Source organism: Lipotes vexillifer, unplaced genomic scaffold (assembly GCF_000442215.2).
Source record: "Lipotes vexillifer unplaced genomic scaffold, Lipotes_vexillifer_v1.1 scaffold738, whole genome shotgun sequence".
NCBI classification, from domain to species: domain Eukaryota; kingdom Metazoa; phylum Chordata; class Mammalia; order Artiodactyla; family Lipotidae; genus Lipotes; species Lipotes vexillifer.
The window spans coordinates 1,010,923-1,036,118 of record NW_006769699.1 but is presented as its reverse complement, the minus strand read 5'-3'; the positions used below and the strand labels follow the sequence as shown (position 1 = coordinate 1,036,118).

Genomic DNA, 25,196 nt, shown 5'->3' with positions numbered 1-25,196 from the left:
AAACATGAGAAAATACAAGAAACGTTTAACAAGGACCTAAAAGAACTAAAATGCAAACAATGATGAACAGAACAATAAATGAAATGAAAAATTCTCTAGAAGGAATCAATAGCAGAATAACTGAGACAGAAGAATGGATAGGTGACCTGGAACATAAAATAGTGGAAATAACTACCACAGAGCAGAATAAAGAAAAAAGAATGAAAACAATTGAGGACAGTCTCAGAGATCTCTGGGACAACATTAAATGCACCAACATTCCAATTGTAGGGGTTCCAGAAGAAGAGAAAAAGAAAGGATCTCAGAAAATATTTGCAGACATTATAGTTGAAAACTTCCCTAACATGGGAAAAGAAATAGTCAATCAAGTCCAGGAAGCACAGAGAGTCCCATACAGGATAAATCTAAGGAGAAACATGCCAAGACACATATTAATCAAACTATCAAAAATTAAATACAAAGTAAAAATATTAAAAGCAGCAAAGGAAAAACAACAAATAACATACGAGGGAATCCCCATAACATTAAGAACTGATCTTTCAGCAGAAACTCTGCAAGCCAGAAGGGAGTGGCAGGACATATATAAAGTGATAAAAGGGAAAAACCTACAACCAAGATTACTCTACCCAGCAAGTATCTCATTCAGATTTGACAGAGAAATTAAAACCTTTGTTGCAGTGGTAAATGGGAGTGTTTCATTAATTTCTCTTTCAGATTTTTCATCATTAGTGTTAAAGTAAATAAATAAATGAATGAAAACAACTTGAAATTTAGCAATATCATATGAATATCAGAAAATTAATAAAGAATAAGCACTTTTGTAGAAAAAGAAGAAGAATGAGGAAGAAAACAAATTGATGAGATACTGAGGTAGAACTGACAAGAACCCACAAGTGGCTGGTTGTGGGAGTGAGGAAAAGGGAAAAAGCTCAACACATTGCCACCAGAGAGACCTGGCTATCAAACTTTTTTAATTTTTTTAAATTTTTATTGGAGTATAGTTGATTTACAATGTTGTGTTAGTTTCAGGTGTACAGCAAAGTGAATCAGTTATACATATACATACATCCACTTTTTTTGTTTTTAAGATTCTTTTCCCATATAGGCCATTACAGAGTATTGAGTAGAGCTCCCCAAGCACTTTTGTAATTCAAAATCTAATCAACCCTGACAGAGGTAAAAAGGTGCAGAATTTCATTTCCAGTCACCCTCATTCAACAACATATGTATAACTGTTGCAGGGGTAACAAAACATTGTATAGCTGTAAACCAAATATTTAACCTGTTTAAAGAAAGCTTTGTGAAGTCTTTCACGTTAAAAAAAAAAACAACAGATTCTGGGATCTCTATTTCAACAAAGGAATAAAACACTAAATTGACTTTTAATTTTACACATGCAATGGTATTCATTTGGTCCAAAGACGATCTTGACTGAACAGAAAAAAAAAAAAAATGATGTTTACTGAATTTGCAATTCATTAATTTAAAACAAAAATTAAATCGTTGTTGACCAGCTTACCACATGATAGGATTAAATTTCAGACCAATCTTAAGAAGAAAATTTTCAGGCGTAACTTCAATATGCCATTTATTAATAAATGGCACCAACTAAACAGACACACTGGCCTTTATACATACTTAAGGCTGCAGAATCCTATACAGTTTTATGTGCTTTAGTGTATAAATGACTTCTAATTTACATTTGAAATTTCAACACGAAATTCAGAGGATAAAATACGGTATATTCCATTATTTGACGTTTTGGTCAAATTTGTTAAAAAATGAAATCAAAATCCTAAAAGTGTCTTTTTTATTCAAACTAATAAGTGAAATAATACATGAAAATTTTTACCTGTAATGCAGTCACTATAGTTAGAAATACATATCAAACTTAATATGTGAAATTTTATTTTAGATAGATTGCCACTTAAACAAATGTGATCACTGCCGTTCTGTGATCCACCAATTCTAATGACACTAGGCTAAAGGTTCAGTGGAGTCTGAAGCTGAAATTATCAGGAGAGAAGATGGAGAGGAGAAGTGGGATACAGAAATCTGTCAGTAGAATCATCAAAGTAAGGCAGAGAAAGCATAGAAACCAGGAAGTGGAGTCAAGGTCAGAATCATGCAGGAGCTGAGGAACACACCAGATTGGACCTCTCAAATTTTTGATCTTGGGACCCCTTTACACTCTTGAAAATTATTGAGAATATCAAAGAGCTTTTATTTACGTTGGTTATATCCATTGATATTTACCATCTTAAATATTAAATGGAGAAACTTCCAAAATATTTATTAATTCATTTAAAAATAGCGATAAGCTCATTACATGTTAACATAGTGTATTTATGAAAAATAACAATATTTTCCAAAAATAAAAAACTTAGCGAGAAGAGTATCATTGTTTTACATTTCTGCAAATCTCCTTAAAGTCTGGCTTATTAGAAGACAACTAGATTCTCATATTCCTTTCTGCATCAACCTGTTTCTACATCAAATTTTATGAAGCCTCTGTACACCCATGAGAATAGAGAGCTCAAAAGGCAAATAGTCTCTGAATTATTATGAAAAGGTTTAACTTCACAGACTTCCTTAATAGGGTCTTGAGCACTTGAAGGGTTCCAGGACCACACTTTGAAAATGATATTACACAAACATACTTTAAAAGGTGGCAAATGAAGGTGATTTGCAGACCAGCATAAAAACAAAACCCATAAACAAAGTGGTTTAGCGTCTAAGTCTATGAAATCTGGGCTTCAACAGAATTAGAATCATGATGGAGCCAAGCCTGTAGCGACAATTAACCATTATCCCATTTCTGAATGTAAATATAGAATCAACTCTATAGGCTTTCCTGCAGGTAATCAGGGAACTCTAAAGCAGAAAAAACTGCTTTTGCATGTATAAAACAGATTGTACTGACAAGTCAATAGTAAAATCTACCGAATAATTACATAATCGAGATTAGGTCATGGCTCTGGTTCATTACAATAATTATGGTAAGATGTTAGAAAGCATTGCTTAGGGACAGCTCTCTTTCCTGAAGAGCTATAAAAATAAGTAGATATCTACATATTTAGAACAGTATAAAAGCAGTACGCAGGCCTCTCCCGTCGCAGAGCACAGGCTCCGGACGCGCAGGCCCAGCGGCTATGGCCCACGGGCCCAGCCGCTCCGCGGCACGTGGGATCCTCCTGGACCGGGGCACGAACCCGCGCCCCCCGCATTGGCAGGCAGACCCCCAACCACTGCGCCACCAGGGAAGCCCCCAAAAGCCTTTTAGAATCTCCTCCAGACTTAAGAGTCCTTGAGTATTTTTACCCCATTGAAATGGTCTCTGACACATCTGATATTTCCTCCTTTACACACTTTTCTACTTCATGTACAATAATTGCTATAAACCTCTCCATTTACAGTTCTTCTTTGTTTTTCCCCTTAATCCTTCTGTTTTCAGTGTTTTGGTTCCAATTCCAGCCCACACACTTACTCCTGTTTCATTCACTGTTCCCTATACTTATCCATACACCCATGTCAGTTTACATTTTGAAATACAAAAATATAATTAAATGTTATACATTCTTGTGCATTATAAAGACAATAGCAACTCAAACTATGAATAAGCAGAAAGAGGGGAAAAATACAATGACTTCAAGTGAAAAAAAAAATTTAAAGAGACACTTGCACATTACTTTGCCGGCAAAAGCATTTATTTCAATACTTTATGTTCTCCTTGTATCACCAACCACCCACTTGTTCTCTCTCAATCTATAAACCCTGGGGAGGGAAAAACAATGATAAATCGAAATGTGTCCTGGGTGAATAGACATAAATGACTTGGTAAAGATACCCCAAAAATAAGAAGGTGGTAAATAAGGCTTTTTCTCTTAGGGGAAAAAAAAAATCAAGGAATAGAGTTTAACTCTTGTATAATACAGTCAGTTAAAGCTTTCTAAATCAGCCAAGGGCTGTAGCTAAGCAACATGATTCTTCACTGTGCTCAAAAGGGGGCTGCCAAGCATCAGTAGCCTCATTTCTCACTGAAAGCTTTGACAAGCTTCCACCATATTTTATATAATTGTAGCAGAGGGAGTGCCAGATTAGATCTGATTTGCTGTCATAATGGGATTTTTTTCCCACATAAGCTAATGATGCAAAGCTATATTTAACCCCTAAAAAAGTCACCCTCAGGCACTCACTGTATATTCTGATTGCCTCTCATATCTAGAATTGGACAAGTAGCAATTTTTCTGCTACTGAAAATGACAAAAGCAATGGTTTAATAAGTAGAGTTTATTTTTCCTTGATTGACTCCATTATAAATTTAGCTACATACTCCAAATCTGTTCACTAACTTCATATTTCATCAGATGTTCTCTCACCGCATTGAAAAGATCAAGAAATCTAGTACTTTGAGTTCATATCCATTGTTGTATGTAAGTCAAACTCCTTGCCCCAGCCTACCCTAGCCTAGCTGCATATGCTGCATATGCATATGCATATGCCCACCTTTAAGCTCAGCCCCATTCTAACCCCTGATCATAGAGAAGTTTGGGAGTATTTTAGGTGTTTATCTTCAGCAATAGTTAGAGTTTAAAATGTATTTATATATTATCATAAACACAGTAGATCCCCTTGGCATCCCTGTACCCAGTGAGTTGCAATCCTCCATATTCACCTTAGTTTTATTCCTACATTCTGATTTGTATTCTAACTCCCTGCAAGGAATAGGTCCCTTTCCTTAACACCTGCCCTCTTAACTGATGCCCAGACAATGTGTACAGCCCTCAACAACTTCTATCTAAGGAGACGGATCTTATCCCTTGGGTTCATTTTCAAACTGGACATTTCTACCATCCCAAATCACTGCCATACATTGAAACAAGAGTACCACCACTGGCGAGAAACTTCTGCTGCTGCCGCTCACACACCTATAAGATGGAAGCCCTTGTATATTGATCCTAATCCAAATTTCTATGTGAGCTTGCCATACCCTCTTGGAAATCTGTTTCGGCCACCTGAGAGCTAGATCAGTTCTTCCTGACTGGTATACTCCTAACCAATTAGTTAAGTAAGATTCCAGCATGCCTCTTGGCTGAACTCGCATGGGTAAAACCACAAGACTAACAGTATCAGCCCATGGGCCATTACCAATCAGTGATTCTCTTTCCAAACAACCATATGTCACCCATAGTTACCTTCCTATAGTTTAAATTCCTGAAATACCATTTACTAGATTTATGACCTCAGTCAAGTTACTTAAACCACTCTAAGTCTTAATTTTCTCATCTAAATAATGGGAATAACAATAATATGTAACTCACACTATAATTAAGTACGAAATGGACATGTCTTGTTTTTTATTATGAAATAATTATTTTCTTAGAGATTGAAAAACAAACTTGTATCAAAGGGACATTTCACTTTTGGTGTCTTATAGACTTTTCAGGCTTGGGCTAAAGAAAACTTAATTACTAGCAAATATTATCAAAAGTGCCTTTACCTACACTACTGGTAAGAGATCTTATGAATAAGATTTTGTAAGGGTTTTTTTTAAAAAAACATTTTATGTAGTCCATAAAGTTGATAAAGTAGAAAGCTATAAATCAAGATTGAATAGATTTTTGTCTCAAATAGACAGATAAATAGAGATATAGACATGAGATAGACAGATCTAGAGAAAGAGTCTGTTTACCTTGAATAGACAGGATGTGCTCCCCCTCTGTACATTCTAATGCAAATACTTCAAAGGTCCCAACATTAGATCAACAAGTTCAAGAAGGTTGGTGATACAATCCAGTGACATGGAATGTATACAAAGGAGTGTTATTCAGGAGCAGATACCGAATATCATGACCTTGTCATAGTGGAAAAAATGGATTTATCTTCTACTCTAAGGTATCTGGTATCTGATTCCTTCATAAGCAAAAGAAGCAAATTAGAGAAAAAAATAATAATACTCCCCTATATTGCCTCCTTTCTGGCTCACATCATCCCAGATTCTCACCCTAAAGTCAACTAAACATGTTTTGGCTTTTCCTTCTCACTTCCGTCAGAATGTGTTAGTCGTCCATAACCATCACCAAAGTGCTTAATGAGTAAGTGGAAATCAAATCCTATAAGCTAGCTTGAATGAGGGCGCCAATGATGAATTGCTTTATCATTACCATACAGCAAAATAAGAAAATCTCAAGTTTTGCAGGCACAATCACATGCAATGTGAGAATTCAAGGTATTGCCAATGCAAGGATAGTCAGAGCATTGCCTTTGGATGGAAACACCTTTCAGTTGTTCCCTTTACAGTTTGCTAGAAGTATAAAATCTTAGGGTTGCAAAGATACTTAAGAGGCACCTACTCCAACCATATAGCCAATGTTGCATGAAGTTTTTATAAGCCCTGCAAAATCCCCTCTCTCTTTCTCCCTTTCCCCCAACCACAAGATGGCAATAGCCACTGGTGAACCCTTGCTCTGTTGCTGGAAACATCTTTCTCTGAACAAGAGAGCCAGCTCTGAACAAGAATTTGAAAAAGGACAGATACATGTATATGTATAACTGAATCACTTTGCTGTACACCTGAAACTCACACAACACTGTTTATCAACTATACTCCAATATAAAATTAAAAGTTAAAAAAATAAAATTTAAAAAAAGAGAGAGTCAGCTTTCACTTAACTGACTTACTAGGTACCCCAGTACAGTTATTTTGGAATACTATTTCCTAACTCTAGTTTTGGAGCAAGTCCAGAATATCTAGTCCAAATAACTTTCAGGAGCACAATGAAAACTCTGAAAATATCATCAGTTTTCCATTAATTTTAGAAAGGACTATGTAACAAAATCAAACAAGTTAGGTCTTCACAAGCTCAAAACCAAATGGGGAGTCATACAGTAGTGGTATGGCTTCTTTTGGTTAAACCTAGTAAAACGATACTTGACTAAAACAGAAGATATTTAGCCTAAAAGAAAGACTTAGAAGCAGGCTGACAGCAGTCTTCAAATATCTGAGTGGCTGCTGTGAAGAAAAAAAAAAAGTTTAACTTTATTTTGAGCAATTCCAGTGGGAGAAATCAAAAGCAGTAACTCTATATTATTATAAGGAGGCCATCTACCCACAGAGCAAGTTGCCTCCATTAATTCAATATATGTACCAGGCACTGTGCTAGGCACCAATGAACACCTGATCACTGCCCTACATCTTAGCAGAAGAGTGTGATTTCACATTAATCACATTTTGTATTGGTAATGAGAGAAAACAGAAGTTTTACTCCAAACACAGTGGAAATTTAAATGTCTAGAAGATTACCAGTATTTACTCTTCCCCATTTACTGGAAGATTTTTTCAGTTTTCAGTGTAAAATAATGGCATTAAAAATAGCTTGCAGGTTTATCATTACTTATTTTCAATTGAGTTAACACAGGAGATCATAAGAATGATTACGTAAGCCACAACTCATTTCAAGTTTGTCCTTAAATGTCCCTTAGTGAATTTACTGATTCACCCATATAAGGAAATTCAGGCATTTGAAAGGTTTCAATAATTTGTGTGGTTTGACTACACTATAAGCTACGCCATATTCAAGAGCCCAGCTTGTCCACTAATTGTCCAGGGTCCAGTGGTTCCATGTGGCTACTATATATTTCAAATCAGGTTAATGGGGCTAAGGACCTGAATTCTTAATTTTGTTTAATTTTAATTGATTTTCATTTCAGTAGCCATATGTAGCTTGTGGTTCTCATACTGAACAGCACAGTTCTAGAAATAGGTGAACGATAACATTTGTAATGCAGAACCTTCCTAGAGAAAAGAAGAGAATGTTGACATTTCAGCCACAAGATGAAAACTAATATATAACGGTTTCTAAACAATTTCACTCAATCAGAAATTGAATTAAATAAGAGAGCTCTAGGAAAGTACTCTAAATCCTGCCATAGCCAAATGATTAAGCTATGTTCTGTATATAAGAGGGCTTTCAAAAGAGAATGATTAATTCCTTCTGCTTTCTTTAGATTTTTTGCATTAAATTTCTTTTCTTGTGTACTAAATTATATCCTTTCCTATATTTTAACTTTTTAAAAATATTTCTTTAGAGATTCATTGAGTTACATCTAATGAAGTAGTAAGGAGCTACACACAGACTCTCATTCAGTGCATTCAACAGAAAAGATATCCAAAAACTGTCTTATCGCTATATAAAACCACTGGATGAGCTGACAACAAAACCATTCCCGTGATTCTGGATAGAACAGTGAATTTGATAACCTCAAGAAGTGGTCTCCAAAGCAGAGGACACATGTGGGATAAAAATACTAAAAGTTCTATTTATATTTAACCTTTTTAATAAAAAAATAAAAAATAAATTTTGCTTTAGTAATATTTAAGACTTGGATTGACATTAATGCCTTCACTCAATCCACATTTCATATGACCATAATACTGATAAGGCACCAGAGGTAAAACTGGGAGTTTTAAGACAGAAATATTGACAGTGGTTACTTGGTTCCTATATTTGCTTTCACATTTTAATGTATTACCTTTTATATATGACCATCTACATGGATTTACAGAGCATATTATTTTAAATTGTAAAATATTTACGACTCTTCATAATAAGATGGTGTGTGACCTGGAAAACCTTTTCCCACACAAAGATTTTCTGATTATCAGAGTGAACTACTTGCTTCTAAACTCAAAGGTTAGTTATGCATTGCTGTTTACAAAAAAGGCAAATGTTCTAAACTTGCTGACCTGCTCTATGACAAGTGGATGTCAGTAGTGTCTACGTAGCAGGTTTTTTTTTTTTTTAATATATAAGCTCTTCCTTCAAAGTAAATGTGACACTTCAATAATCCATGTGAAAGCCTTCTGAAGTGAGCATTTTGGAAATGGATATTTGGAAATATTTTCAGTGTTATGTGGGTTTTGTTGCCAAAAACTATAAATACTCACATAGCCATAAAGTTTAAACTTGGAAATAAAATTTCCTAATCTGTTTGAAAATATTCCCCATGAAAGTCTGAGTGGATTTTTAACCTATTCTTTTAAAATATTAAAATTCTCAGCTTTCCAATTAGTAGGGACCAGCTGACTTCAGGTAAGATGAAAAACTGCCAGCTGTATTTCTGAAAAAAACCTTGGCAAAAGTGGTAGATGGAACTGAGAAATGAACACTGTTATTTAGAAAATATAGTCAACAATTAATTTCTTCAGCTGGGATTGACATATCCTTGTGAGGCATATTTTCAACTATGACAGACATTAAAACTAAATATAAAAATAAACTGAACTTAGAGACTTTTGAATCATTGCATTACTAAGTATTAAACTAAGATTTTGTTTGTTTTTAATTTTTATTGCAGTATAGTTGCTTTACAATGTTTTGTTAGTTTCTGCTGTACAGCAAAGTGAATCAGCTATACATATACATATATCCCCACTTTTTTGGATTTCCTTCCTATTTAGGTTACCACAGAGCATTGAGTAGAGTTCCCTGTGCTATACAGTAGGTTCTCATTAGTTATCTATTTTATACATAGTATCAATAGTGTATATATGTCAATTCCAATCTCCCAATTCATCCCACCCTCCCTTTCCCCCTTGGCATCCATACATTTGTTCTCTACGTCTGTGTCTCTATTTCTGCTTTGTAAATCATCTATTTACAAAGATCGTCTATACCAATTATTTCAGATTCCACATATATGCGTTAATATACGGTATTTGTTTTTCTCTTTCTGACTTACTTCACTCTGTATGACAGTCTCTAGATCCATCCACATCTCTGCAAATGACTAAACTAAGATTTTTTTTTAAATGATGAAGCATAATCAATCATACACTGTCACTGAAAATTTTTCAAAAACTGTAGTCAATTACATTGCTCTCATTAAAGATATATTTATTTTTATAAAATATAATCTACATTAAAACCGTATTTCATATTTACCTCGACCCAATTAAGTTTTCTGATTTATAATATACAGAATATATAACAAATGATGCATATACTTTATAGCATAAAAAATATACAAATACCATTGGTGAATGCTTAAAGCATTTTTACTAATAGAATATCATCAAAAAGTTTCAAGGCCACTGTCCTAATGTTTCCTACTTTAAACAGTGATTTTAAAAATTCTTCTAATGGGGCTTCCCTGGTGGCGCAGTGGTTGAGAGTCCGCCTGCCAATGCAGGGGACACGGGTTCGTGCCCCGGTCCGGGAGGATCCCACATGCCGCGGAGCGGCTGGGCCCGTGAGCCATGGCCACTGAGCCTGTGCGTCCGGAGCCTGTGCTCCACAATGGGAGAGGCCACAACAGTGAGAGGCCCGCATACCGTAAAAAAAAAAAAGAAAAAAAATAAAATTCTTCTAACGGAAACAAAGCAAAAGAAAATCTTTAAAACAGCAATATCAATTTATTTGAATGTTTTTAATAAACTATTCTGTAGGAGATGATTTTGTGTACTCAAAGCAAACAGTGATATGAAATAAGTCAAAAATTATTTAAATGGATACTGGAAACATGATCAAGTCCAGGTAGCAGTGATCTGAATCAGTCAAAACAGCCAGAATAACCCTGCAATCCAGTTCAGGGTGTCGACTCAGGTTACTATGCCCTTCAAAAACTACTTATTGGCCTCCTAGACTCGATAACAACCCAAACTTGTTGAGAATTTATTCTCCTCAAAAACTATCCCATGCCTTTCTAAAATGCTCCTGAGGCTTCTCGCACTGGTTACATACCACTTATCTGTTTCCAACATCAGACTCGCTATACAAGTTTAAGATACCTTGGAGGCTGAAAAGCCAACACACTGGAAAAAAAATTTTTAAGTGAAACGTTTACCTCAATTATAACTTTGAAATTTGTAACGCCCTGTGGTATTTACAAGCGAAGAATGTTAAATATTGGCAAAATAAAACCCAGTAGACACGATGAGTGTCTCTGTTTCTAGTGATGTGGATTTTCATAGACAGGCCCCTACACCCTACAAATACGAATCGTGGTAGATACATCCCAAAACAAGCTGGTTTACACAATGATCCTTGGGGTCTGTGACAGAAAATCTGTGACAAGGAACAAAGGCGAGCCAGTGCAGATGAAAAACGCCCTGAACAAGAGCTTTTCTTTCTGTTTCCCAAGCAATAAAAACATCAGTAAAAGCCAGTTCCTAGTCTCCAATTCACATCACTACAGGGAAGGACTGAAAGACCACTGCTGGTCCCGAGTCTGAGGATGTGGTATGGACCGGCGGCAGGTACCTAGAGTGACCAGCACCAACTCCAGAACCTTAGAGAAGTTCCAGGCCATCCCTGTGTCAATCAGACTACCCACCAAGGGCCTCAGGGGCCCAGCCTAGGACACCAAGATCTCGACTCCCAACCCTAGGACCTGGACAAGTAAAGGGGTCGAGGAATCCAGGGTTTTCAAAACATGCATTTTGTAGATTCAGTGTTTGCTGATGTTATTTTTTTAACATTGAACCTCTTTGTACAGCATTTTCAAATGACATTCATTGAACTGTTGGTTGTCTTACAAGGTATGTTTTTCTGTTTTTTTCCTATAGGAATTGAATAAATGCAATGCTCCCATATATAAAGCCAAAAGTTACACATTCACCCTGATCTTTGTTTACCAGAATAGAGGATAATATTTTACCTTGAAATAACTTAGCTTTATTTGAAAGCTTTAAAAAGACACAACCCTCAGAAAATTGATAATCCTGATGCAATGAAAATAAATCAATCTTCCAAAAGGCCACCCAATAAGACCATCTAGTCAAATACATAGATGTGTTATATGGGAAAAAAACAACAAGATAATTAGAGGCAAGCAGCAACTGTAACAGACTGATAAAAAAATATCTCCTTGTTTCTAGACAGACTGTTTATTGAACCACCCAGGAGCACCACTGAAACAAGGCTATACAGAAATGAGCACATACAGATCAATATCCACAATATGACACCCATGCAGAAAAAATTCCACTCTGGCTAAAAGACAAAGCTTTGTAGCTATATGCCGTTGGCGTGGAGATAATAATCAGGCTAAAGATATTTACCAAATCAGTAACTGAAATTCATATCTTTAGAAATGCCAGAACCATCCAAAGGGAAGTGGGAACTCAGAAAAGTTCAAAACCATAAGAATAAACAGTGAAGGGAGATGAAAAGAGGATCTTGACCTCTGTAACTTGACAAGACAGAAGCATTTCATTGACATAATTGGGTCCCAATTTGGGGGCAGGGAGTGAAGGAAGTGAGGGCTGTGCAGAGGGTTGGCTACGTGGAGGTGTATGGAGATGTGGGAGTGGGGATGTGTGGGGTACTGAGGAAGAGGGGGTCATGGAAACATGGTGGGGATGTGCGATGAGCTTAGAGGGATGTGGGGGATTTGGGGGGGTTCATCGGGGGTGGGAGGATTGAGGGATATTGTGGTGGGAAGTATGGAGGGCAGGCGGAGGTGTGCGTGGAATGTAGGGGGATGTGGGGAACTCTGGAAGATTACTTGGGTAGTGGTGGGCTGCGGGAGTATTTGGCAAAAATTCAAATTGAACATGTAGATTACTACATTTATGTGAATATTCCCTATTTTAAATAAATCAAGCTGACTTTCCTCATAAATTCATGGAAAGTTGAGATAGCCCAAGTACTTAAGGTCAGGAGCTTTATTGTACATTTGTTTCAGAGCATTTTGGGACCTCAGAGATAGATTACTGAAAATGAAATGAGGATGTCATCACATGTCATCTCTGAAACTACAAAAGACAAGTGACACTAACTTGAAAAGATACATGCAGCCCAATGCTCATAGCAGCATTATTTACAATTGCCAAAATATGGAAGCAACCTAAGTGTCCATCAACAGATGAATGAATAAAGAAGGTGTGGTGTGTATGTATGTGTGTATACACACACACACACACACAAACACACACACACACACAATGTAATACTACATAGCCATAAAAAGAATGAAATGTTGCCATTTGCAGCAACATGTTTGAACCTGGAGGGCATCATGCTAAGTGTAATAAGTCAGGCAGGGAAAGACAAATACTGTGGGATATCACTTACATATGAAATCTAAAAAACACAACAAACTAGTGAATATATAAAAAAGAAGCAGACTCACAGATATAGAGAACAAACTAGTGGTCACCAGTGGAGAGAGGGAATGGGGAGAGGGGCAATATAGGGGTGGAGGGGAAAAAAGGGTTATTATGGGATCATATGAAATCAACTGTGTGAAACTTGAAAATTGTAAAGCACTACAGAATTTAAAGAATCTTTCATTCAATAAAAAAAATAGTTAAGAAAAAAGAAGACAAGTGACAGCCTTATTTCCAGAAGTATGATCTCTCTGCCTGTCCCTTACCAACCAGAGTTCCATGAAATCAAGTATGGACAGGAATTGCAAATTGGAAAAAACACACCAAATACACACATTTCTGTTTCAGTTTCCTGTGTACAGTTTTCTCCTTTTTTTCAAAATCTCCTAGCCATACTTTCTCTATTGCTTTTCTAGCAGATGGCAGGGTGTCTGAATGAATACCATCAATGTTTCAACAAGTATCATACTCCATAAAAATGTGCATAATTTGCTTGACCCTTCTTGGGACTGGTTTCTCACTTCAGGGCGATTTTAATTGCCAGCCCATTTTGAACAATAGGGTCAGCCTTTGACTAAAGCCAAACTTCAGACATAATTTTAGTTTCAGCCTTCTCTTAGTCCCCAAATGAACAGTTATTCTGCACAAATTTCATTTTCTACTCCTCTTTCAGTTCATTTGGCAACATTCAGACCTGCATAGGAGATTTTTTTCCCAGTAAGATGCCTATTGTTCACCTACCCACACAAATACAATATATTCAAAGGTATTATATTACTGAGCTTCTGATTTCAGAGAACTTTATCTCCATGTTCTTACCTCTGAATTGTTAAGGTGACATTTGTGAGTTCCTGAAAACCAGCCATCACTTGAACATTGGTCAATGTCCACCTTCTGAAGATTTATGTCAACTTTCATGACACCCCTTAAAACAGAGAAAGACAAAAAGAACAAATTAATTTGAGCCTTTACAATATCTAACTCTGTATTCTACCCTAGAAATCAGCCAAATCAGCATAAAGGATGCACTAAAATTCTTCAAATTGCCCACCCATATTCATCTAAAGTGTACCAAGTGTAGATACAGACAGAATAGAACAGAATCATAAAGTATTAGTTTTATTAAGTCCGAAAGCAGGGACTTTGTATTGTTCACTGTTTCAGCTCCCTGGATAATGCCTGGCACACAGTAGGTGTTCAATAAATATTTGCTGATTGACTGAACTCCGGACAGTATTACTCTGGACATGGTAGCAAAGTCGACTCTGAAATAACACCTGCTCCCAGTACCCCTTCTATTAAAGTAAATTTTTTTTAAAGCCCTTATTTCTTTCTACTCCTATTTCCCAATGCAGGGCCTGGGATGGGAAGGTTGGGAAAGGGGGTGGGGGAATGAGTTAAGAGGGGAAGACAGTATCAGAAAATAATCATCTCTTTCCTCTGATCTTCTATCACAATGACTTTAAGCAGTTCTTTAGGTCTTCCAGTGTTCCACACTGAACAGATTTGCACCATCCATAGAAGTGCCGTTTAGTGTTTACTCTTTTAAATCTAGAAATAAAAACACTGCATTTCACTTACCCATTTGAGAACGGTCACTAAGAAAGAGAACTCACAAATTCAGAGCCGAAAACAAAATTGCAAAGAAAGCTCCAATTTTACCTAAAATTCCTCCATATTTGCCAACAAATCTTCCTATATTTTCCTAAGATCACTCTCTTCTATTTTTCACCACCACTAGCACCCCTAGCACCAGCAGTAACAGACCTATCTGTCCTACACTGAGCTATCACACCTGGACTTACTTGAAATAAGTATTCTGGGGACTGGCCCTGACGCCCAAAGCTCTACAATGACTTTTTTTCACCAGGTTGAGTAAAGCATAAACACCCCACTAAAACTCACTAAATGTAAAAACACATTTTCAAGGTCCCATGTCCCCAACTTAAACTATTTTCATTATGATATTATTAAATATGTACAAACATAAAGGTGGGCTCAAATTCCTTATATTATAGCTTTTCTAGCTACAAAACACACACAAAATAGCAAAACATGAAAAACTATAAAGCCGACAATTTTTTTTTTAATTAATTTATTTATTTTTGTCTGTGTTGGGTCTTCATTTCTGCACGAGAGCTTTCTCTAGTTGTGGCGAGCGGGGGCCACTCTTCATCGCGGTGCGCGGGCCTCTCACTGTCGCAGCCTCTCTTGTTGCGGAGCACAGGCTCCAGACTAAAGCCAACAATTTTTAAATTTAAAAAATTAATTTAAAAACACCAATGATTATGTTTTGCTGAACTAAATTACCTCTCAGAAAAGAAGTATGGTACCAACTGCTAGTTCAGCAAGCCTGTTTTACCACATGCTATGACTCATTTTTCTCATCTCTTTTCTCCTTTTAAACTACTGTGAAAGCTTCTGACAGAGTCGCTTAATGTCATTTGGGCTTCATCTAGAGTGAATAAATCATTTAATTTTTAAGGCTGCCTCTGTTCTTATTAACCTGTGACAAAGTATGTACTATGTTACCTAGTGCTAACATGCTCAAAAGAGACACAAAAACAAACAGGCACACCAAAACCTCCCATCAGTATTTGGTTATCCAGACAACCCAGAATATGCGTAAGTTCATTTTTCAGAGGATCACTGAAAGGAAGACCCAAAAATTTATCATAAAAACCTTATAAATCCTTCAGAGAAATAGCCCCAGTTTGCAAAATACTACTATTGTGGACCATAATTCCATAAAACAAATACTATTCATGTGATAATTAAATGAATTCCCAAGTGACCTAATGCCTTAACCCAGTTAGCTCTTTCAACAAATATTTATTGTCTGGCATGTGCATATCAAGATAAGAGATGCCATGGAGATGAACCACATAAGTCCTGCCCAAGGAACCCCCAAAGGTTTAAGATGCCTTAAAAAGTATCATAATATTTCATGGAGAACAGATGCTAAATTCTGAGGAATGTGGAAAGTTATCACTTGGGGTAGAACAGGTATTCCACAAACATTGGTTGACTTGCTGTCTTCACCAACCAGGACTTCCCATAAAACTGTGTTCCATATAGGTCATGGCAATCAGGGCAAGCTCACTCTGGGCTCTACTTATGGTCTTTGGAAAATAACATGTTCAGTTTTTCATTCACTCAATAAATTACTTATTGAGCACCTACTATGAGCCAAAATTGTTCTACGTCTCTGAAATACATTAGTAAACAGGAAAAAAACAGTTCCTGCCTTCATAGAGCTTAACTCTAGTGTGGGACAGACAAATAATAAACCAGGGCTATAATAAATAAGTAAATTACACTTCGTATTACAAACTAAAAAGTGCAATGGAGAAAACAGAAACAAAAAGAAACACCTTCAAGGAGGTAAGGATGGCTGGGAGTAGAGGGAGGGTAGGTTAAACTTTTTTTTAACGGGTGGTCAGGGTAAGCCTCACTGAAGTAAGATTTCTAAGTCAATGGTTCAAGGTATAATCACAGCAGATTCGTATTCACACTCTAAGTTACCAGCCATCTTCCTCAGCGACATAAAATTTCCCACTGGACTACCACTATCCACTACATTTTGGTATACTTGAACGGCTTACTAAGAATGTAAGTAGGGTCTTCCCTGGTGGCACAGTGGTTGGGAGTCGCCTGCGGATGCAGGGGACGCGGGCTCGTGCCCCGGTCCGGGAAGATCCCGCATGCCGCAGAGCGGCTCGGCCCGTGAGCCATTGCGGCTGGACCTGCGCGTCCGGAGCCTGTGCCCCGCAAGGGGAGAGGCCACAACAGTGAGAGACCCATGTACAGAAAAAAAAAGAATGTAAGTAGGAAACTAATAAAAATATGTATTTCTGTTTGTTCCACAATCATTAGTAATAATAAGGTCAAGTTTTCCTCCACTATCTTGCTACTCTTTAGGGCAAGATAGTGGAAATCTCCAAATCATCCAGAGCTGGCTCAGGGTCACGGGTTATTTTGGGACTCCAGGAGGATGCAATTACTCTGGCCCCTTGCCTGAGAAACCTGGCTTAAGAATTTGGTATCTTAATGGCTGAGAATTTCCCCCCTTAATGCCAGGTTCCTATACAGGAAACAAAAGGTCACCGCAGACTTGAAACTCAACTCATGAAGCTCTCTGGGCTCAGAGTAAAACCGCCAAAAGTGGGCTTCCCTGGTGGTGCAGTGGTTAAGAATCCACCTGCCAATGCAGGGGACACGGGTTCGAGCCCTGGGCCGGGAAGATCCCACATGCCGCGGGGCAACTAAGCCCGTGCGCCACAACTACTGAGCCTGTGCTCTAGAGCCCACGAGCCACAATTACTGACCCTGCATGCCACAACTACTGAAACCCATGTGCCTAGAGCCCGTGCTCTGCAACAGGAGAGGCCACCGCAATGAGAGGCCCGCACACCGCAACGAAGAGTAGCCCCCGCTCACTGCAACTAGAGAAGGCCCACGCGCAGCAACGAAGACCCAACACAGCAAAAATTAAATAAATAAATTTAAAAATTTTAAAAACCCACCAAATGTAATGAGCCGTGCGTTTAGCAGCTGGAAATCAGCGCTGCCTCTTCTTCATTAGTGCCTGGGCCTCGGTGCCTGGAGACCTGCAAAGCCCTTGGGAAGGCGCCGTGATTTTCTGTGGGGGGTGGGGAAATGGAGGCCTGGGTCATTAAGCGGAAAGAGAATGCTCTCTCGGTTTGGAAAAAGCATTCAGCCACAGCAGCTCAAACATTCAAACGCCGAGGCACACGCGCCGCCAGAACTTGGGCCCGCGGAGAACCCCGCCGCGCCTGCGCCCTGTGTCTCCTGAGCGAGCCCCTCTGAGGCGGAAGTGCTGCTCCCACATCCGGTGAGCAGGCACCGCCGGGAAACTCTGAAGGCGTGGAAGTGGCTGACGTGTGGTGGCTTGAGGACCGGAAGATGAGGGCCAAGAAGAGCCTGGTAAGTGGCCTCCAGAGAATGGTAATATAGCAAATAACATCCCCCAAACCTTTAGGTGCTTAGCTGAGCCGCAGACTAGCATTTTCCTCCACTTCTCTTTCTGACTCCTGAAAGGCAGCAAAAGCACCAAACAGGATTTCTCCTCCAACCAAATTTGGAATTTCCCTGACGTTCTCTCCCCATGAATGGGCTTCCGTCCTTACAGTTATCTGGTAGATAACTTGTTTGTTCTGAAACTCACCCCCCAAATCAAAACAATTGCCAAGTTCCATAGATTCTACTCCCTGCATGCACCTTGACCCTTCCTCCCCATTTCTGCTATTACTGCCTGGTTCAGGTCTTCATCTCTCAGAGAGCTAAAAAATTTTTATAATAGTTTACTAATTTGGTCCTGTCTGGCATTGCTGCAGGTGAAGATCTCAGTTTGTAGGCCCTCACGTTTATACGGTTTAGGGTCCTTCTTTAAGAAACAAATACAAAACTATGAATATACATTTTTATCACAATATGACCGTTGGCCCTACATGCTTATGTTACAAGTGCTGGTTGGGTAGTAAGATCATTACCAGATCATTACCAGAAGGCATTTCTATACCAGAACTTAGCTATAGACAGAAGTGACTACAGACTACTTTAATATATATTACTAAATAATCGAGAACTTCCCCTTAACCAATTTCCAGTAATGCCCACAGCCTAGAGAAAATGTAATGGAGGCAAGTTATAGTAGAAAGAGACTATTCAATTGTATCTTCCTTTTGCAAATTTTACAGAAAACAATTGACCACAAAATTCGTTGTTAGTGCCTATTCCAGGGCTTTAGAAAATTCCCATGCAAGCAAGGAGCTGTAGAGCTTAAGCATAAAACACTTAATCTTTGAAACTTGTAAATATGATCCTCACAATTCCCTGCTTAAAATCAATATTTCCCACTCTCCTGAAGAATGAAATCCAAGCTCCTTGCTATAACATTATATTCAGGCCCCTCCTACTTACAACTTCTCCACCCACTCACTTGCATACATTCTTTGTTCCAGACAATTCAGAATTACATGTGGGGTCCTAAATAATTCATGCTATCTCAAAAAATCATTCTTTTATAGATACCTTTATATCTGAAGTTCCTTTGCCTCACTTGTGCTTTACCTGTCATAGCTCCTACCTGGCTCCTTTTTAAAGCCTTCTGTGAACTCCAAGTCTCATTTAGAAACTGCTTCTCTCTTCTCCCCATAATACACTGTGCTTACCTTCTTCATATCATTAGCACCTTTTATTATAATATTGGATTTTTAATGATCTGTTTTTCCCACCAGACTAAAATTTCCATAGCCCATGTCTTTGTAATATTTTCCCTCAGCTCCTAAATCAGCGCCCACCCCGCCAAAATTAACCTTGAAAAATTGCAGATGCTAGAGAGATGTGAATAGTAGCTAAAATAACCATGACCAGAGAGAGAGAGAGAGCACGTGCACGTGCGAAAACCCAAGTAACATAAAACTATCATGGACTGCTATGGGTGAATGAATGGAAAGAAAAACTGGATATGTTGAAGGAACGTTTTGAAATTCTCCTTTTGTTTCTTCACCACGTTACCTTGGGCCATAATTTTCCTTCTTCATCGCTACAGAAATTGACAGTAACAACCCATTAGTCAATTTTGATGGGGAATCAGGGCAGAGGTTCTGCCAAAATAAAGAGTTGATAAAAACAGATGCTGTTAGACCAGCTGCCATCAGTCATTTCCTCCAAACAATAGATAACCAGAACAGGACCTGGTGCCTAGCAGGGGGTTGCTTACATAACAGAAGCCTAAAACGTATGGCACTGGCTTTGGGCCCAGGCAGAGGCAGAAGCTAGAAGGGCCTCAAAGAAATGGTTAATAAAAGTGGGAATATGTTGGTGAGTCTTAAACGACAGTGTAGAAATGATACTGGAGACAGAAGAAAAAGCAACCATTGGTACATAATAGTTGGAAAGTTTGGCAACACTGTCACCTGTAAACCAATGAACTTGTGGTTATGTCTAAGGAAGTTTCTAGGTAAAATGCAGAGAATACTACCTGGCTTTTTCTAGCTGACTGTGATACAAAACAAAGAGAAAGCCATGAACTAAAGAAAGAGTTGCTTAGTCTTGTTTTGTTTTTGGCTTTTAAAATTTTTTAATTGTGGTAAAATATATATAACAAAATATACCATCTTAACCATTTTTAAATGTACAGTTTAGTAGTGTTAAGTACTTCATATTGTTACGCAGTCAATCTCCAGACTTCTTTTCATCTTGCAAAACTACAACTCTATACCCATTAAACAACAATTTCCCATCCCCCTCCTCTGCCCAGCCCCTATATTCGAACCACAATTCTAACTTCTATCTGTAAGTATTTGACGGCTTTAGGCGTCTCATGAGTGGAATCATACAATACGTGTCTTTTTTGTGGCTGGCTTATTTCACTTTGTATAATGTCCTCAGGTTTCATCCATGTTGTATCATGTGTCAGAATTTCTTTCCTTTTTAATGGAATAATATTGCATTGTATGTATATACTGTATTTTGTTTATTCATTCATTTGTTGATAGACACTGAGTTGCTTCCATCTTTTGGGTATTGTGAATAATGCTGTTGTGGAGTTGCTTAGTTTTGGGATGAAATTTAGAGGAAATATTAGAGTCAGGATTTGGATATAAAACTGTTGCACATCCCCTGTCTATTCTAGCAAAAGATTCTCAGAATATGAAATGGCTTCAGAGCAAAGAACCACCTCGGGGTGGGTCTGGAAAATCCTTTGTTAAGACTTAAGAAAGGTCTAAGGCAGTGTTTCATAGAGGCTCTCAGCTAGACTAAAGGACTTCTGATGGTCTTATGGGTATGCCTCATAGACCCTCACTGACAAATCCCCATGGGGATTCTAAGATTCTCAAGGCATTATTAGCACAGTAACCACAGGACCCAAGATAGAAAACTTCCTGTCTTAAAGAGATTTGTAAATGTGACTTCTGTCTAATAGAATGAAATTCAGTAAGATTCATATGAAACCTACATTTTTCAGTGAATAGCATAGGTAGGAGCACTATCATCTTGAATTAAAAAGAAAAGAGATAGTGCAAAATTTTAAAAGACACTTTCCCCACCCCCACCCTTCTATGGGCAAGAGGCAGGCTGAGAAGGCCAATCAGTTGCAAATATAGTCAGTTTCTTAGGGAAAAGGAAGGGTAGCTCAGAGGACAGAATCAAGAGGCCAGAGGGTAAAGCCAGGACCTTCAGAGAATTTTCCCAGCAGGACTGGTCCTAATCAAGAAATTGGCAATATGTGTTGAAATGAATTTCAGAATTGCTATAGACTAGTAACTGCTATGTGTATCCTGTTCCCCTGCTTTTTCAACTGAAGTGTTATTGTAATTGTCCTATCTCTTTATCACATGTGTATGTTTCAGGGATACTGGGGGCAGGGGACAGATAATGTTTCTTTACAGGTCTTTAAATTGAGAGATACTATACTTGAATTATACACATAGCACTCATGCTCATCTGGGTCTCATTCAGTTGGTCTCATTCAGTTGGCTAAGCCTTGACTTCAAGACAATATCACAGTGAGATAAGACTTTGGGGGTGGGAGACTTGAGAGGAGTAAGTGTATTCTGCAGATAAGAAGCCCTACTACCCTACTACCCTGCTGGAAGTAAATGCAAGGTGCCAGGTGGAGTAAATTTGGAGAAAGGTGGAGAAAGAGTTTACTGAGCAGTGCCCATGCATCCCCCAGCTATTCCAAGCTTTGCAGCCCAGTTGCCAGATATATGAATGAAGAAGCCACCTTAGAAGTGGGTCTTCCAGCCCCGGCCATGCCAGCTGACACTGCATACACTAGAAACAAACCACTCAGCCAAGCCCTTCCCAGATCTGTGATCCACAGAACTGTGAGAAAAATGCTTGTTTTATGCCCCTAGGTTTTTCAGTAATTTGTTAAGCAGAAATAGGTAACTGGAACATCTAACCAATATAGACACTGTATATGCGGAAAAGATACAGTGGATTTAGAGGATATAGCTACCAAGGGCATATATGCTGCCAAGGGCACGTGTGTGTGCTTGTGTGTATGTGTGTATATTTATCAACAATTGACATAAGAAAGAAATAATTGTTGGAAATTCTGACATACCTCTGAGAAACTGATAGATTGAACAGAAAGAAGCAATTAGCAAATATCTCAACAGTACAATTAAGCTGTAGACTTAAGCTATTTAGGCATATATAGAGCTCTTCATGTGACAAATCACTTTTTGTTTTAACATGCACAGAATATTTACTGAATATTTACCAAAAATAAACCAGAGATAATATTTCAAAGGGAACCTCAGATTCCAAAGGATCAGTGTCATACAAACTATGTCCTTTAGTCATAATGCATTAAATTATAAATTAAGTTTCTTAAAAGGATAGCTTAAATACACCTCACATGTTTGGAAAATTAAAACAAATTCCTAAATAACCCTTAGGTTGAAAAAGAAAATTAATGAATACTTAGATTTGAATGTCAGTGAATACACTACAAGTAAAAAAAATTCTGGAACAAGGGTTAGAGAAATGACTGAACCTAGGGCTGGGGCAGGGAAAATGCAAGGTACACTTAAAGCATCGTTTTCAGAAAATAAGAACGAGGGCATGTCAAAAAGACACACAAGCCAACTTAAAAGAGTTCCCAATTGTCGAAGCTGGAGTAGTTTGAGCAATGAAATAAATAATGATAATATCGGATTCAACCCCCAAAATAAATATCCATAAGTCCATACTCATATGAATAAATGATTAAGTTAATAAATGAGGAAGAAGACAGAACTCTTTGTTACAAAAGAATTCCAACTCATACATTTAGAAGGAATGAGGGAAATAGAAAATCATCATTAGAATACCACATTAATAATTGTTGCAGGCAAGACCTGCTGATAAATCCTAAAATTAGTGGGAAAAACATTAAGAAGAAACAGGATATTTGAATAAGCTCAAATCATCTCCCCCAAAACATTTATTCATTACTGTAGTGGTTTTAACATATATCCACAATTCTTTGATACTCCTCCCTCCAGGAAGAAATGAATTCACCTTCCCTTAGAGTGTGAGCTTAACTTAGTGATTCACTTAGAATAAAATACGGAAAGGGAAAAATAGTAACTAGAATGGAGAAACCTGGCAAACACCCCACGAACCAAGTGACCAAGGTTAACATCACCAGTAATAAGACATATCGATACTGTGTACTCTGTGGTATGATGCAATGAGAAGAGCATTTCCCCTCTATTGTATTCTTCCCAAAAGTCCATAACCTCAGTCTTATCATGAGAAAGCATCAGACAAATCCAAATAGAGGGATATTCAACAAAATACCTTAGCAGCACTCTTCAAAAGTGTCAACTGATAGTTAATAACATAAGAGAGTATTGTTTAAAGGCAAGGAAAGACAGAGACTGTCACAGATTGGAGGAGACTAAGGAAATATGAAAAACAAATGATATATTAGTTTGCTAGGGCTGCCATAACAAAGTACCCAGACTGGGTGGTTTAAACAACAGAAACGTATTTTCTCATAATTCTGGAATCTAAAAGTCCAAGGTCAAGGCATCAGTAGGGTTGGTTTCTTCTGAGACCTCTCTCCTTGGCTTGTAGATGGCCATCTTCTCTCTGTGTCTTCACATGGTCTTCCCTGTGTGTGTTCCTGTGCCCTAATTTCTTCTTATGAAAACCCAAGTCATATTGGATTAGGGTCCATCTTAATGACCTCATTTTAACTTAATTACCTCTTTAAAGATACTGTCTCAAAATACTGTCACATTCTGAGGTACTGAGGGTTAGGAGTTCCACATACAAATTTTGGGGAAACATAATTCAGCCCATAAGATATGGTATTCTATTTTGGATCCTGGAAGAGAAACAGAGCATTAGTGGAAAAACTGAGGAAATCTGAATAAAATCTGTAGCTTAGTTAACAGTGTTGTACTAATATTAGTTTCTTAGTTTTAATAATTTTATGTAAGATGTTAATGTTATAGGAAGCTGGGTGAAGGGTATATGGAAACTTTCTGTATTGTCTTTGCTAATCTTCTGAAAGTCTGAAAGTATTTCAAAATAGTCTAAAAATTTTTAATTATAAAAAAACTAAATTTCTTTGGAAAGATAAATAAGGGAGACTCAAGAATTAAAGAGAAAATATGCAAGTAAACAGGAAATAGGCAAATAAACTACACAATGAATAGATACAAAGGAATGTTTTTAAAAGCTATTATTATTTAAAAAACAATATATGATTAATTATTTTGTAACAAACTTTTAAAAACTAGAGGAAATGAAAAAAATGGATAAATTGATAGAAAATATACAATGCCAGATTTGCCACAAAGGGAATATAAAACTTGAATACAACCATAAGCATAGAGAGTTTTAAATCATTCACTTCCCAGAAAAGCTTCAGGCCTACGAACATGGTTTTGTATATGAATTCTACCAAACTTTTAAGGAAAAGTTCTTTTATTTTTACAAGTTCTTAAAACCAATAAAACCCAAAATTATCCAATTTATTTTATGATTTTGATTCCAAGCCACATGAGGACAATATATTTTTAAAAAGTCCCATTTTAACTCTGCATATAGATCCAAGAATCCTAAAGGAAATCTTGGCTAAGCAAATATTAAAATATATTAAAATAATTATACATTATGATCCACTGGAGTATATCTCAAGAATAAAAGGATGTTTTAACATCAGAAAGTATATCAATGAAATTCACAGCAATAATAGAAGAAATTAGAAAAATTATATGATTGTTTTAATCAATGTAAAAAGGCATTTTACAAAGTTCCAACACCTAATTTTTTTTAATGGTATACTAGAAATTGAAGGATACTCTTAACTTGGTAAAACTTGCCTCTATCAACCCTATACTTAAAGGAAGAACTTTTTCTTTAAGATGTTCCCTTTAAGTCAAAAATATTTACTATCACCGATGCCATTTAACAGTTACTGAAAGTCACTAATTCTGTAAGAAAAAAAAGAAATGAGATATGAAGAGATTAAACTGTCATTATTTGTAGATGATATGACTGTTTATCAATAAAATCAACAGACAAATATGAGAATAAGAAAGTTCAGCAG

At 37.3% G+C, this 25,196-nt stretch overlaps 1 protein-coding gene across 1 annotated transcript in view; it reads right to left on the bottom strand.

The window, feature by feature from the left end:
• The window catches only part of GPR158 (G protein-coupled receptor 158), a 327,088-nt gene that overhangs the window by 282,650 nt on the left and 19,242 nt on the right, over window positions 1–25,196 (bottom strand). The window contains 1 exon segment of the mRNA XM_007445867.1: window positions 13,931–14,036. Coding sequence (XP_007445929.1) covers window positions 13,931–14,036 — 106 coding nt within the window.